The sequence below is a fragment of the Acinonyx jubatus genome, chromosome B1, assembly GCF_027475565.1.
Source record: "Acinonyx jubatus isolate Ajub_Pintada_27869175 chromosome B1, VMU_Ajub_asm_v1.0, whole genome shotgun sequence".
NCBI classification, from domain to species: domain Eukaryota; kingdom Metazoa; phylum Chordata; class Mammalia; order Carnivora; family Felidae; genus Acinonyx; species Acinonyx jubatus.
The window spans coordinates 48,628,970-48,644,601 of record NC_069382.1 but is presented as its reverse complement, the minus strand read 5'-3'; the positions used below and the strand labels follow the sequence as shown (position 1 = coordinate 48,644,601).

Below are 15,632 nucleotides of genomic sequence, written 5' to 3'. Positions count from 1 at the left end.
TAAGCAGCCAGCACAGCAATCAGAACAGTGAGAAATAAAAGGGAGAGAGACTGAAAAGGAAAAAGATTTTTAAAAAAGTGAGGAAAGAAGAATGAGACATAGAATAAAAGGAGGGACCAGGAGAAACAAAAGGAAGGCAGAGAATGAGAGAGAGAAATCCAGCCTTCATCTGGCCATGAACACAAGTCTATTGGGAGCATTTTTTATTCAGCTCAACAACTGTTTATTGAGCACCTGTTTGTAAATGTTCTTAACTTTCCAACAGTTTATATAACAGCTTCTCTGCTTTCCCCCCTAAAAGTTCAATGTTTAGATTTGAAATCTGTTTCCACATAGAATTGTGAAGATTTTACACATATGTGAAAAAGTGACTTGAATTGAAATACATATTTGTTGGATGCCTTGATTTTCAGAAATTTTCTTTGAAAAATTGGAAGTCTTGATCGATTTAGCAGCTATGGAGAAAAAAAGTATCTTAGTTGCCTGATTGCCTGTTGCAGGTTGGTTTACTAGAGAAGCAGACTCTGGTATAGCATATAGAGCATCCACTGTGGAAGGCTTTCTGGATCAGCACTAAGGAAGGGAAAGGAGTAGAGGTAGGTGAGGGGGGAAAGGGAGGAGAAGGGAGAGAAGGTCGCAAGTTTGAGGCCTGGCACTGTAGCCACCAGCCTTTATACTTCCATACTGGAGTGCCTAGCTGGCTCAGTCAGTGGAGCATCCTACCCTTGATCTTAGGGTCATGAGTTGGAGTCCCACACTGGGTGTAGAAATCACATACATACACTTCTACACTGACCATTCAGTAGATGCTAGCTGCCCCATGGAAGAGCCTGACCTTGGACAAAGCAGAGCTCTCAACCTCATGGTTAACAGCCAGCAGCACTCCCCAACAGGTGGAATAAACCCAGGGCAGTACATCACAGCAAGCATCACATTGTCTTATCTTGATCTTTGAAAAGCTTTTGTCTAGAAATGATAATTTCTAGAGATAATATTTATTTTGTTCTTTACAGCTCTCATTTTTTACCACAGATTACTTTTCGGTTTAGATTTTAGTTTGGAGTAAAATTATTTTTTTAAATCTTTGCATGTGTATATACACATATGTATCTATTTATATAAATGTGCATAGACACACACATAAAATTTGTATATGGGTATACCAAACTATTGATAGTCGTTTCTCCCAAAGAGGTGGATGGCACTGGGGGAGGTGGTCCTGTAAAATGAAAGCTTTCATTTTTTTGCTTTACATAGTGCAATAAAATTACAAATCTTAAAACAATTTTAAAATTATGTAAATAAAAATAAAGAACAGTAACTCTGTGAATTGGAAATTCTGGTTTCAGATCACCGATAATTTCCTGCATGACTTGAATAAGTCACTTACTTTCTCTGGGTTTTACCCATCATTCTTTATAAAATGAGTATGTTCAAAAAAAATAAAATGAATATGTTCGACCAGATTACCTTGGAGGTTGCTTCCAGATCTAACATTCTAACTGTGCAAAAGGTATTAAAAAACAGATACCAAGGATACAGCTGACCAGAAGGTGTCCACACAATAATTTCAAGGAAAGAAATTCTTCTTTTTTTTTTTTTAATGTTTATTTATTTTGAGAGATGGAGAAAGCATGAGCAGGGGAGGGGCAGAGAGAGAAAGGGAGAGAGAGAAACCCAAGCAGGCTCTACGCTGTCAGTGCAGAGCCCAGCACCGGGCTTGATCCCACAAACCATGAGTTCATGACCTGAGCCAAAACCAAAAATCAGACGCTTAACCCACTGAGCCATCCAGGTGCCCCTCTACACTTCTAAAACAGGGCATTTGTCATCAATGACCACTGTAATTTTGAGGTCCTGTTTTCTGTTTTTGTTTTAATTTTGTCTTTCTTCAATTCTGTAGTAAAATGTAAAAGACATAACTATTTCAGACTGAAACAGGATCATAGACTTTTTTTTAAGTTTTTATTTAAATTCCGGTTAGTTAACATACAGTGTAATATTAGTTTCAGGGGTACAATATAGTGATTCAACACTTCCATACAACACTTGGTGCTCATTGGGTCACGGGATTTTAACTTCACAGCAGACTTTAAGCAGAGAGATTGAATTCAAATTTGGGTGTCTAAAAAATAGCATGATCAGCATAGGCAAATGTAACAGATTTCAAATTAATTTAGGCATTATGATTTTTGAGAGGAAGAATGTTTTAAACATACACATTTCTTTGCCATCTAGTGTTTTTTTTTTAATTTTCTTTTTTTTTTAAGTTCATTTAATTTATTTTTGAGAGAGAGAGAGAGAGAGAGAGAGAGCGAGTGAGCGCACAAGCCAGGGGAGGGGCAGAGATAGAGAGGAGAGAGAGAATGCCAAACAGGTTCTGCACTGTCTGTGCAGAGCCCAATACGAGGCAAAGCTGAAACCAAGAGTCAGATGCTTAACAGACTGAGCTACCCAGGCGCTCCACCATCTAGCGTTTTAATTGAAAGTAACCAACATTTCTTTTCAAGTACGGTTTACAAATGTAGTACAGTACATGTTAAAAGGGTGTTCTGAGAAAAACACCTAGTTGCCATCAATCAGTCATAATTTAGGAGCCCCTAAATGTCTTACTCCTATACTGTAATGATGTCACATGGTGAAATATGTAACTTCAGTGTCAACAGACTAAAATATAACCATAGGATTTTGACTTAACAGCAGGCTCTGAGTAAACTGTGATATAAACAGACTGCAGTGTTCTGCGAGGAAAGAAGATCCATTTTAATATTTCTATTTTGAGTCAATACTTTTGTTTTCCAGCTCTTTAAGACGATGAACCTGATTGCAAATCTTGGGAATGAAGACTTGCTCCAAACCAGAGAGTATAAGATTCTGAGTCTGACCGAGGACCTGACAAATAGCATGTCCCAAATTATATTTCTTGCAAGGGTAGAACAAGAACCATATCTGAGCTTGTCTAGTGGTTTTCCTCTCCCCACTCATTCCCATCAGTTTCTACTTGGGTCTAGATGCCTTTGGTAAGAACTGGATTTGCTTGGACCCGCTTAGACTTGGTCATTGGCCCTCTAAAGACTATTGTTTTAGCCTGAGTGACACTCCCCACCTCCCACCCCATTCCTTTCCTCCTACCTTCTTGCTGACTCTTCTCTCCCCTTCAAGTCAGTGCCCCTTTGTTTCCAAATGCCCCGTATTGTCATTGGGCACCATGATGGTCATCTCATCCTCCTTTTGAAAGGAGGTTGTGGTCTTGGAATCTAACCTTTTCTTATTCCCACTGTAAGGCCCAAGTATGGGCAGCAGTTCATTGTGAAAATAGGACTGGGAGTCAGGACAGGGGAGACCAAGGTTTAGTGAGGAACCCAGTACAGAGTTGAGCTGAACAGACAGACTGGAACGAGTGATTCTTAAAAAATTATAAATGTAATCCTTCAGGCCTCTGCTTGTCCTCTCTAACATAAGGAAATGAAAAGCTCTTAGGGATTCCTTTTAGCTCTAAAATTCTATGACTTTTGAAGCTTTTTTATTGTTGTTCAATCAGCAGATGCTCGTTGAGGGCCTGCCATGCAACCCATACAGATTATAGAGAAATCTGTAATCCACATGGGAACATAAAATGACTGGAAGCAACTAGACAGCCATAGCAAACCCTATAAACCCCAAGTGGAGTGTGGGCTGTAAGTGGAATATGAGTTGAGAGGAGCCAGATCCCTAGATATCAGAGAAGTGCTGGTGCTGGTGACTTGGATTGGGCGAGAGATGATTGACAGGCTTTGGTTAGATAGAGGGCAAGAGTCCAGGAAATATTTGAATCCAGATTTTTAAATCTTCTGTATTCTATAGGTTCTCTTCTGTTTTCATCTAGAAATCCTGAGTTTATCTGTTGCCATTATTTGAGAGTCCTAATAGCCCAGGTGACAGTTAACAGGGGGAAGGGGAGAAGGGCATTCTTTTTCTTCTTCTTTAATGTGCGAAAAGTGTTTACCTGCGATGTGTGAGATCTTCTGGCCAGGAGCAAAACCGATGTTTCACAGGCCATGAGGTTGCTGTTGGACCGATTATTTCAATTCTTATTTTCCTATGCCCTTTGAAACTAGAGTTTGAGAGTCTAAAAAAGGAAGGAAAGCATTATCTGTTAGAACATAAAACCAGCTCCTCACCCTCCTCCGCAAAAAGGGAAGAAATAGGCCTTAGCTTCTCTCCAAGGGGGAACATTCTTACAGGGCTGGAAAATCTAGGCAGTGCTAAGAGGAAGGGAGAAACATCAATCCCAATTTTGAAAGCTGCCAGTGGGGGTGTGTGTAGGAGTGAGAGAGACATTCATGTCTGCTCATGACTCTCCCTTGCTTCCTGTCTCCATAACACCCTCCTCTGCCACACATTCTCACATCAGTCTCCTTCCCTCATTCATTCTAATGCACACATGACTCCTGAAACCAATACTACACTGTATGTTAACTCATTTGAATTTAAATAAATTGATTAAATTTTAAAAAAACAATACACACATGACTGATGCTCAGAAAAACACCTCTGCGCTAATATATAAATCCATCCACATTGCACTGATACATCCATAAGGATATTCATTATCCAGCAAACACAAGTATCTGAGTATCTGTAATATGCTTTGCACTCTATACTGGAAATGTAAAAAATGGATCAGACGTGGTTTCTGTCCTAAATAGTCTATAATAACAAACCTATACAGATAAACACTGACTTGTATGTCCAGAGGTGTACATAAACACATTTCTAAGCCCACAGACATTTCAGTGCAGGTACACCCACTGAGGGGTGTACATACCAAGATATAAAAACAGAGCCGCTCATTCATAAATTTCACAGGTTCTCGTACGGTTGATATTTGGGGGAGGATCTCCATTTTCCTGTTTTTCCTTTATCAGGTCTTTCATCTCTTTTCAAATTCTAAAATTGATTTCACTTTACAATTCCATTCTTTTCTTATTTCTTGCCTTTAAAAAAAGGATTACTTTTTCTTTAAGATGAATTATTCTCCATGGATAAACTGAAAAAAATGATACCTTCCCCAAGTTAAAAATAAGTAAAGTACCCTCTCAGGAATGAAATCTGTCTTTTTATACTCAGTTGGTACAGTCAAAAGACTGTCAATTTTTATTTATTGATACTTTAATGATGTCTTTCTTACAATGGGTATTTTGAACCATGAAATATAAAACCATTCCATTCTTTTTTATTTATTGCAGGTATTTGAAGAAAGAAGAGCTCTGCTTGGAAAATGGGTAACCATTCAAAATATAGTTACTTCAATGTTATGTTATGTCACATTATCATAGAGCCCAAAGAATTCAGTTTGAACATAAACATAACTGAACACTTATTGCCTGAGAAATTTAACTGGTACCATCTGTGTGAATCGGTTAGGGTTCTACATTCATGAAGTAGGGTTCCATCTCTCACAAAACAGCATTCAGAAAGGTGAGTTGGGATATGAGACGACCACTTAGTAACCAGCACGGTTCATCCATTGAGCTGCTTAGCATCCATCTACACCCTTCTGCCTCTATTTAAATTTCCAAAGGAAAGCTGTAACAACTTTATGCTTTTATTTAACAAGGTACCACTATTCTTTACACAACTGAAAACTTTCTCACCCTTTTCTCAAGGGAGACACAGAGTCCCAGTGGTCATTGTCCTTCCCTGGGTCATGATCAATCTCTAAGCAGTGTTTACTGCTCATCAGATTCCTCTCTGAGCCCCACCTGTCTCTACCACCCAAGAGAACTGAAAGCATACAGTCATGCCAAAATGTGTACATGAATGTTAATAGCAGTATTATTCCTAATAGTCAGAGTGTAAATACCCAAATATCCATTAACTGATGAATAGATAAACAAAATGTGGTCTATTCTTTTTTTTTTTAACTTATTTTAAATGTTTATTTATTTTTGAGAGAGAGAGACAGAGCATAAGTGGGGAGAGGAGCAGGGAGAGAGGGAGACATAGAATCCTAAGTAGGCTCCAGGCTCTGAGCTGTCAGCACAGAGTCCGATGTGGGACTCAAACCCATAAACCGTGAGATCATGACCTGCTTAACTGACTGAGCCACCCAGGTGCCCCAAAATGTGATCTATTCTATGGTAGACTATTATTCAGCCTTAAAAGGGAAGGAAATCCTGATACCTGCTACCACATGGATGAACTTTGAAGGCAATATGCTAAGTGAAAGAAGCCAGACACAAAAGGACAACTATTGTATTGATTCCACTTATATAAGGTACCTAGAGTAGTCAAATTCATAGAGACAGCAAGTAGAATAGAGATTACCAAGGGATGAGGACTTATTATTTAACAAGTACAGAGTTTCAGTTTGGGAAGATGAAAAAGTTCTGCAGATGGATGGTGGTGATGGTCACACAACAGTGTAAATGTACTTAATGCCACAGAACAGTACACTTAAAAGTGGTTAAAATGGTAAATTTTATGTTACATTTATTTTGCTAAAATTTTTTAAAGGTAAGAAAATTTTTAAATTTTTTGAAAGGTAGGAGAAAGGAATAAAGTAATGATACATGCTACAACATGGATGAACCTTAAAAATAATATGCTAAGTAAGGGGCACCTGGGTGGCTCAGTTGGTTAAGCATCCAACTTTGGCTCACGTCATGATCCCGTAGTTTGTGAGTTCAAGCCCCACATCGGGCTCTGTGCTGACAGCTCAGACACTGGAGCCTGCTTTGGATTCTGTGTCTTCCTCCCTGTCTCTGCCCCACCTCCCCCCTCAAAAATAAATAAACATTGAAAAAATTTTTAAAAAATAATAATATGCTAAGTGAAAAAAACCAGACATAGAGGCCGCATACTGTATGATCCCATTTACATGAAATGTCCAGAATAGGCAAATCCATAGAGACACAAAATAGATTAGTGGTTTCCAAGAGCTGGGGGAATGACTCTAATGGGTACAGGCTTTCTTTGGGGAGATAATGAAGATGTTCTGGGGGCACCTGTGTGGCTCAGTTGGTTGGGCATCCAACTCTTGATTTCAACTCAAGTGGTGATCTCATGGGTTTGTGAGATTGAGCCCCACATGGGACTCTGCCACTGATAGCAGAGCCTGCATAGGATCCTCTCTTTCCCTCTCTCTCTGCCCCTCCTCTGCATGTGCTCACTCTTTCTCTCTCTCTCAAAATTAATAAATACACATTAAGAAGAAAAGAGGGGCATTCACTTTCAAATATCCCCTCTATAAGGAGAGCTTTTCTACTATTCTTCTTTTCTAATCTTACACTCTGTTAAACTTTTGCCTGCTGCTCAAAAAAAAAAAAAAAAGTGTTCTGGAAATAGATAGTAGTGTTGACTACACAACCTTCTGAATACACTAAAAGCCACTGACTTGTAAACTTAAAATGCCGAATTTTATGGCATGTGAATTATATCTCAGTTTAGAAAATAAATTAGGATTACTTAAAAAAAAAAACTGTCCGGGGCGCCTGGATCTCGCGGTCCGTGGGTTCGAGCCCCACGTCGGGCTCTGTGCTGACAGCTCATAGCCTGGAGCCTGTTTCAGATTCTGTGTCTCCCTGACCCTCCCCTGTTCATGCTTTCTCTCTCTCTCTCTCAAAAATAAATAAATGTTAAAAAAAAAAACTATCCTTAGATTTCTCTAACTCTTATTATATGTAATATACTTGAAATACCCCATTTTTAAGCATACCGCTAACACTTTTTCCTTATGAGAGCATCTCTGACTAGAATGTAACTGGACAGGATGCCCTTTCCTATGAGTTACTGAAACTCACTTTCCTAAGGAAAATGGAAAGTTTTAGCCTGCTGTAACAGCCTAAAGTTCTTAGGAAAGTTTGGGCTGCTATAACAAATTACATAGATTGGGTAGCATATAAACAGCAGAAGCTTATTTCTCATAGTTCTAGAGGCTGGGAAGTCCAAGATCAAGGCATGGGCAGATTCAGTCTGGGAAGATCCCACTTTTTGATTCATAGATGGCCTTCTTTTCACTGTAGCGTCACATGGCAGGAGTGGGGAGAGAACTCTCTGGGGTCTCCTTTTTAAGGACACTAATCTCATTCATGAAGGCTTTATCCTCATGACCTAATCACCTCCCATAGGCCCCACCTCCTAGTACCATCACCTTGTAGGTTAGGTTTCAACCTATGAATTTTGGAGAGCTACAAACATTCAGTCCATTGCACTAAGACTAACGTAAATACTATGTCTTAATGTTCGTATTTGTTTTAGTTGGTCACCAATTCTTTTTTGTGTTGGTCTACAAGCTCCTGTCTAGGATATTTATTAGCCTAAGTACATTTTTAAAACTTATATACATAGTATATCTGGAAGGATACACAAGAAAAGAGGCAACATTGGTTTCCCCTAGGGAGAAGGATGAGTCTGGGACAAGGTGGAAGGGACTCCTTTAGCTGAATAGCCTTTTGTACCTTTTGATATTTTTAATCATATGAATGTATTACCTATTCAAAATAATAAAATTTTGGGGCGCCTGGGTGGCTCAGTCGGTTAAGCGTCCGACTTCAGCTCGGGTCACGATCTCACCGTCCGTGAGTTCGAGCCCCGGGTCGGGCTCTGGGCTGATGATGGCCCAGAGCCTGGAGCCTGCTTCCGATTCTGTGTCTCCCTTTCTCTCTGACCCTCCCCCGTTCATGCTCTGTCTCTGTCTCAAAAATAAATAAACGTTAAAAAAAAAATTTAAAAAACAAAAAAAACACAAAATAATAAAATTTTATAAATATGCTAAAAATTAAGAAGTGAAAAACACCAAAATTTTAAACCTAGCAGAGTTTTTCTCATATCCTATTTACATTTCAAAACTAACTTCATACTTGTCACCAACAACTTAAAAAAAGACTTACTTAGAATAACTGTTTTTACACTATCATTCCAGTGGAAATCCCTGAATTAATATAACCAAGGCCAGTTCAGCCAGTGTTTGGTGTGACCAGCTTTTGAATGGTTGGTGGGATTGCCAGTTGTTAAGTATTTTTAATATCACCCTGTATAAAATTCAAGGTCTTTAAACCTTTAAAAATATTTTGTTTAGTCTTTTCTTTTACCATAGCTGATAGAAATATATTTGCAAAGATCACTAATTATCTCTCTTCTCCAATAGACTAGTTTATATAGGGAAGGCATAGTTCTATATTTTGCTCTTTGTATATTTCTTGACACGCCCAGACATTTAATAAATACTTTCTAAATGAATAAGTGATAATTACTGGTTTTTCTCTTTTGTCCAACATCAAACTTATACCCCGAATTTACTATGTCATGTGGTAGTCTATATACCTCCACAAAAGCCACATGAATTGAGTTTGAGGGGATTATTTCCAATTTGCCCTATTAATTTTCTATCTCCATTTTAGTTTTTAGATTTTTTTTTGTTTATGTTTCAGGAAAACCATGAGACTGATAACATAAGAAATGCAGTGCCAGGGTGCCTGGGCAGGTCAGTCGGTCGAGCGTCTGACTCTTGATTTCAGCTCAGGTCATAATCCCAGGGTTGTGGGATTGAGCCCTGAGTTGGATTCCACACTAAGTAATACTTAGCATTACTTGGGCTTTTCATTATAGGGCTCAAATATTGGTTTTAAAGCGCAATCTAGTATTAGAAGTAAAGTCATTTTTAAAAATAATCTGGACTGGGGTGCCTAGGTGGCTCAGTTGGTTAAGCGTCCAACTCCAGCACAAGTCATGGTCATATGGTTCATGCATTTGAGCCACGCATCAGGCTCTTTGCTGACAGCTTGGAGCCTGGAGGCTGCTTCAGATTCTGTGTCTCCCTTTCTCTCTGCCCCTCCCCGGCTTGTGCATGTTCTCTCTCTCACTCTCTTCCCTCCCTTCCTCCTTCTCTCTCCCCCCCCCGCCCCCCCGTCAAAAATAAATAAATAAACATTAGAAAAATTTAAAATAATCTGGTCATTGTGAAGTAAGACATAATATAAAACCTATCCAATAATAGTCCAAAATATATTTGGCCATAGAACGTCATTTTTGTTCATACATAAGTGCATAGTCTTATCTGATATTCTGTATAGTAACAAACAAAATAATTAAGAGAAACTGCAAACCTCTTCTACTTTACTTGCTCCCTGCTACTACTTAATCCTTGATGTCTTAAATCTTCTCTGACCTTCAATCCTTGTTAGAAAAGGCAATTGCCTCCCAAGAAAAACAACTCTCCAAAACAAACACAGAACTAGTTTGGTTGAAAAGAAAGTATCTCAAACTTTTTCTCGGCTTCTGCATTGTTAACAGAAATAATAGGGGGAAGCCTGGCTGGCTCAGTCAGTAGAGCATGTGACTCTTGATCTCAGGGTTGTAAATTCAAGCCCCATGTTGGGTATGAAGATTACTTAAAAATAAAATCTAAACAAACAAACAAACAAACAAACAGAATGTGTTATAAAGAATTTGAAAAAAGTAGATGGCATCACTTTTAATTTGCTGGCAACAACCGTAATCAGAGCTGAAATTCAAAAGAGAAACAGGAGAAAATATTTTGTAAATTGCATGATAGGTAAAGATTAATGTCTAGGATTGTAAAGCATTTCTACAAATCAATAAGAAAAATACAGATATTCCTATGGAATAATGAGCTAATAGAAGAATGAGAAATATACAAAAATATACAAATGGCCAAAAAACTGAAATTAGAGAAATACAAATTAAAACAATGAGATTCCCAGTCCCTCCCTTTGCCTATGTGACAAAAATTAAGGAGATAGATAATATTCGATATAAGTAAGGATTTATTGGAGAGTAGGAGGATATGCTTAAACACAATTGGAGGGACTGTAAAATGGTAAAGACTTTTAAAAGACAATTTGACAGGATCAATTAAAGTTTTAAAGGCAAATGTCCTCTGAACCTGTAATTCCACTTCTGTGTTTCTGTACTAGAGAAATATTCACACAGGGCATGAAAAGGCATGTTTTGGAATATTGCAGTTGGTTTGTTTTTGGGTTTTTTGGGTCTTTCTTTCTTTCTTTCGTATTGGAAACAACCTAAATGGTATTGGTAGTAAATTGAGTATGTAGATCATGGTATAGCTATAATGAATGGATAAATGAGAAAATGAAAATACTATGAATGAATGAGAAAACAATATGCTCCAGGTTCATTAATATCAGGTCATTTATGGCTATATCTTGTTTGTTTGTTATTTTATTTTATTATTTTTTAAAATATTATTTGAGAGAGAAAGACTGAACAGGGGAGAGGGACCAAGGATGAGGGAGAGAGAGAGAGACAGATACAGAGACAGAGAGAGAGAGAGAGAGAGAGAGAGAGAGAGATTCTCAAGCAGATTCCATGCTCAGCACAGAGCCCAATGAGGGACTTGATCCCACAATCCCAGGATCATGAACTGAGCCAAAATCAAGAGTTGGATGCTCAACCAACTGAGCCATCCAGGTGCCCCCTGTTTGTTTTTTAAACTGCTTAGCAGTATCCCACAGGATAGGTGTACTCTAATTTACTTAAGTGTTTCCTTATTGATAGCTATAAGTGTATGCAAATGCATAGAAATGCACAGCAGTGGGTACCTGGGTGGCTCAGTTGGTTAAGTGTCCGATTTCAGCTGAGGTCATGATCTCATGATTCATGGGTTCCAGCCCCACATCAGCTCTGCACTGAGAGCTCAGAACCTGGAGACTGCTTTGGATTCTATGTCTCCCTCTCTCTCTCTCTGCCCCTCCCCTGCTATGCTCACTTATGCGTGTGCGCTCGCTCTCTCTCTCTCTCTCTCTCTCAAATATAAATAAACTTAAAGTGGAATTGCATGGTGGTTATTTCTGGGGAATGGAATGCAATTAGATGGGGAGGAGCAGTTACAGAGGATTTTCAGGTTTAATTGTATATGTACCTGTTTGAAACTTTTTAAAAGTTTATTTATTTATTTTGAGAGAGAGAGGGTGGGTGCACAAGCGGGGGACAGGCAGAGAGAGAGAGAGGGAGAGAAAGAATCCCAAGCAGGTTTTGCCCTGTCCACACAGAGCCCAACATGGGGCTTAATCTCATAAACTGTGAGATCATGACCTAGGCTGAGATCAAGAGTTGGATACTTAACCAACTGAGCCACCCAGGCACCCCATGAAACTCTTGAATAATAACGTATCCATACCTTAATTGTGAAAGTCAGTTTTTGGTAACAGGACTCAGAAACTCAACCAGATTGGGATAAATAACCAATAAGCAAAAAATAACAAACCTTCTTCATTTTGTCCCCCCCACTCACAGTAAACTTTTCTTTGCCAGTCTGTGTGAGGTGAGTGGAAACTGATGGCTGTAGCAACTGTCCTGATGTCCTGCAACTGCATTAAGGATCCTTGGAACAACTACTCCAAACAGGATTTTCACAATTCTGTTAAGTCCAGAAAGCCCTGTAAAAAGGCATTAAAATAATTATAAAATATAATTGTGATAGAACATAACGTAACATAATTGATTTAATGTAATATAATGTAAACAAAGGAACTAACTGTGAAGGGAGGTACCATCTGTGTGATACAGGATGGAAGAATGGTCCTAGCTACTCCCCAAATTTCACATATTGGATCCCTGGCTACAATGTTATGGGTATTTTTACTTGAAAGGAGATTATCGAATTCCTGGACAATTAACTCTTCCATGGATTATTTACTTTTTGGATTATTCCTAGCACCTTTTAAATTCCAAAGGGATTTCCCCCAACTGTGAAGCGTTCTTCTGAGTCATCAACCCACCTTCAATTGGTAGGAGTTCAAGGAATGCAAATTCATTTTGTATTAGCCTAAACAAACACAATTAGAAAGGAAAATCCCTCGAGGCAAAAAACACCTATCAACGCCAGATATAAATTACCTTTGACCATTATAATCAGGGAAATAAATGAGAAACCAATGTAATTATCTTTTTAATCTCCAGAGGAAAATGTTTTAATGTTTTCTTTTATAGATTTCTTCAGCACTTTATAATCCTGGTGTTCTTTTACATTCATTTTAAATCACTGTTATTCAAGCTGAGCTCGTTCTCTTTTTGTGGGCAGCAATGAAAGTAGATGAGCTAACCTCCGTCATTCTAAATGTAATTCCCATCCTTGCCAATGCACAGACATAATTTTATGCTTTTTAATTTAATTGTTTGCATATATATTCTTTTTACACTGATTTAACCCACATACTCATTATTTTTAACATCACTTTGATATTTTATAATAAGCTGCCATGTATAATGAGTCATAAATCCTATTAAGAATTTTATACATAGATTATTTAATCCTCACAACAACCCTACCATTTAGATATAATTATTCCTAATGTATAAATGAGGAAATTGAGAGGTTGTTAGTGGTGGAGCTGGAATTTAGTGATTTATTTCCAAAGAGTATTGGAAATAATAGAATACTGGAAGTAAGATTTCCAATAGTCTCATTACCAAACCCATCATCAATCTGTAATGCCATCCTCTATTAGGCATTTTTGATTATTTCTGATTTTGTGCAGTGATAATAATATCTCATGAAAAATTTTTTTGTAACCATAATCATCCTGGGTCCCCATGTGGCTCAGTTTCTACAGAACCACAGAGCACTGCCTATAAGTCATTTTAAAAATGAATTCCAATTTTCACTTTGTGTCTCAAAGGAAAATCACAGCAGAACCAGTTTAAAACTCATAGCAGTACTTCTCAGGTCTCCTTTTGTTAAACAACAGAAATTCAGCCGAGTAATTTAAAAGATCAAATTGGCTTTATTGAACAATTTGTGAATCAGGCAGCATCCTATGTAGCAGATAGGAGCTCCATCAAGCCGTAGAAAAGGAAAGGTTTTTAAAGGTAGAGAGGAAGCCTAAAAACAAAATTACTAGCAAAGAATGCATTGTTTTAGGCAAGGTTTTCTTCCTAAGTGGAATGGAAGGGATCCGTCAGTAAATTGCCTAGTACTAACCGGGAAATTCCATGTTGACTGGTTAAAGTTATATTCCTGGGGAATTTATGATATGCAATTAGGTTAGGTATTAAATCTTGGTTTGCTGAAGTGGGGCCCTTAACATAGGTGACTCCATTTTGGTACTGTGGTTTTTCTAGTTAACACCTTCCTTCATTCCTCAGCTCTCTCGTTCTCTAATTGCTATCTAAGGCAGTGAATGACTGTCTGAACCCCCAAACCCCCAACAAGCCAAAACCTTACTGCTTTTCTTTCTCCTCACACTTCCCCTTTGGTTCTTTATTTTATAGATCAATGCAGCTTCTCAGGCATGGTCCTTCCTCTGGCCCCAGTCATTCTGGTCTGGCTTCTCTCTCTTCAATGTAATAATCCATCCCAAAAGGAAAGAAGTCCTGTATTGTGAGAGTTGGAAAATGGATTGTGCAGAAATAGGGATAGGAGAAATCAGGGAACACTCACACACGAATAGATTTTTATTCATTTATTTGTAAGTTGAGGTTTTGGGCTTTTTCTTCCCTGCCATGAGCACACCATAAAGGCCCCTACAGGAGTTGTGTCTTGACAATGTCAGGATTCCAAACTCAATGACAATTCACTACCCATTTAACTTGGCTTCATACACGTCACACAAAACAAAGCATAATACAAAGTCACCCAACAAAGAAGATACAACAGGGGGCAAGAAATTAATGAACCAAATGTGAAGTCAGTCAGTCCCTAAGTGCACAGTTAGGGTGAGGCTGCGGTCCCGTCTAGGTTATCTCTCAGCTCACACTGCTTATTATGTTCAAAAAGTGGGAATCTCTGTTATGTTCAAGATCAATCAGTAGGGGCCTTTGGCAGCATTTGCCTTTCAAATATGGTCAGAAGTTGAAGGGTTAGTGCCTGGAGAGTCTGACAGTTTGCCGTAGAAATCCCCCCTTTTGAAAGGAGTTTAATTGGGGCGTGTGGGTGGCTCAGTTGGTCAAATGTGCGACTTCAGCTCAGGTCATGATCTCACAGTTTGTGAATTTGAGCCCCGTGTCAGGCTCTGCGCTGACAGCTCAGCTGCTTCAGATTCTGTGTCTCCCTCTGTCTCTGCCCCTGCCCTCCTTGTGCTTTGTATATCTCTCAAAAATAAATAAACATTAAAAAAATTTTTTTTTGAAAGTTTAATCAGTCTTGGGCCTTTGCAGGCCTCTTCTGGTTCTAGTGATTATCAGCTCTTGGTCCTTCCAGGTTCTTATCAGTTCTTAGTACTTCCAGTCTGTGCCGGTTTGGGTGAAATCTGGCCTTAGCTGCAACACCCTTCGCTGCTTATGTCACTGTTTGACAGGAGTGACTCTATCTTGCTTATTACATTCACCCTCCCGTCCTTGAATTATAGTCTGCAAACTGAGATTCCTGGGTCATTAAATAGATCTATAATAGTGAATAGTTTTTGATTAAGGAGTATTCTTGCCAGGGTGCCTGGGTGGCTCAGTTGGGTAAGCTTTCAACTCTTGATTTCAGTCCAGGTTGTGATTGCATGGTTCATGAGATCAAGCCCCACATCGGGCTTTGTGCTGCTGGTGTGGAGTTTGCTTGGGATTCTCTCTCTCCCTCTTTCTCTGCCCTTCACCTGCTTGCATTCTCTCTCAAAATAAATAAGCATTTTTTTAACTTTAAAAAAATAAGTATTCTTGCCAATTAAATATAAATACATATG

General features: G+C 38.6%; 1 protein-coding gene across 5 annotated transcripts in view; it reads left to right on the top strand.

Moving 5' to 3' along the window:
* FBXO16 (F-box protein 16) overlaps positions 1 to 15,632 on the top strand; it is a 66,593-nt gene that overhangs the window by 7,817 nt on the left and 43,144 nt on the right. For all 5 annotated transcript variants that reach the window (XM_053216655.1, XM_027069848.2, XM_015081179.3 and 2 more), the window contains exon 3: positions 5,229 to 5,264. In XM_053216655.1, coding sequence (XP_053072630.1) covers positions 5,229 to 5,264 — 36 coding nt within the window. The remainder of the gene's footprint in view (positions 1 to 5,228; positions 5,265 to 15,632) is intronic.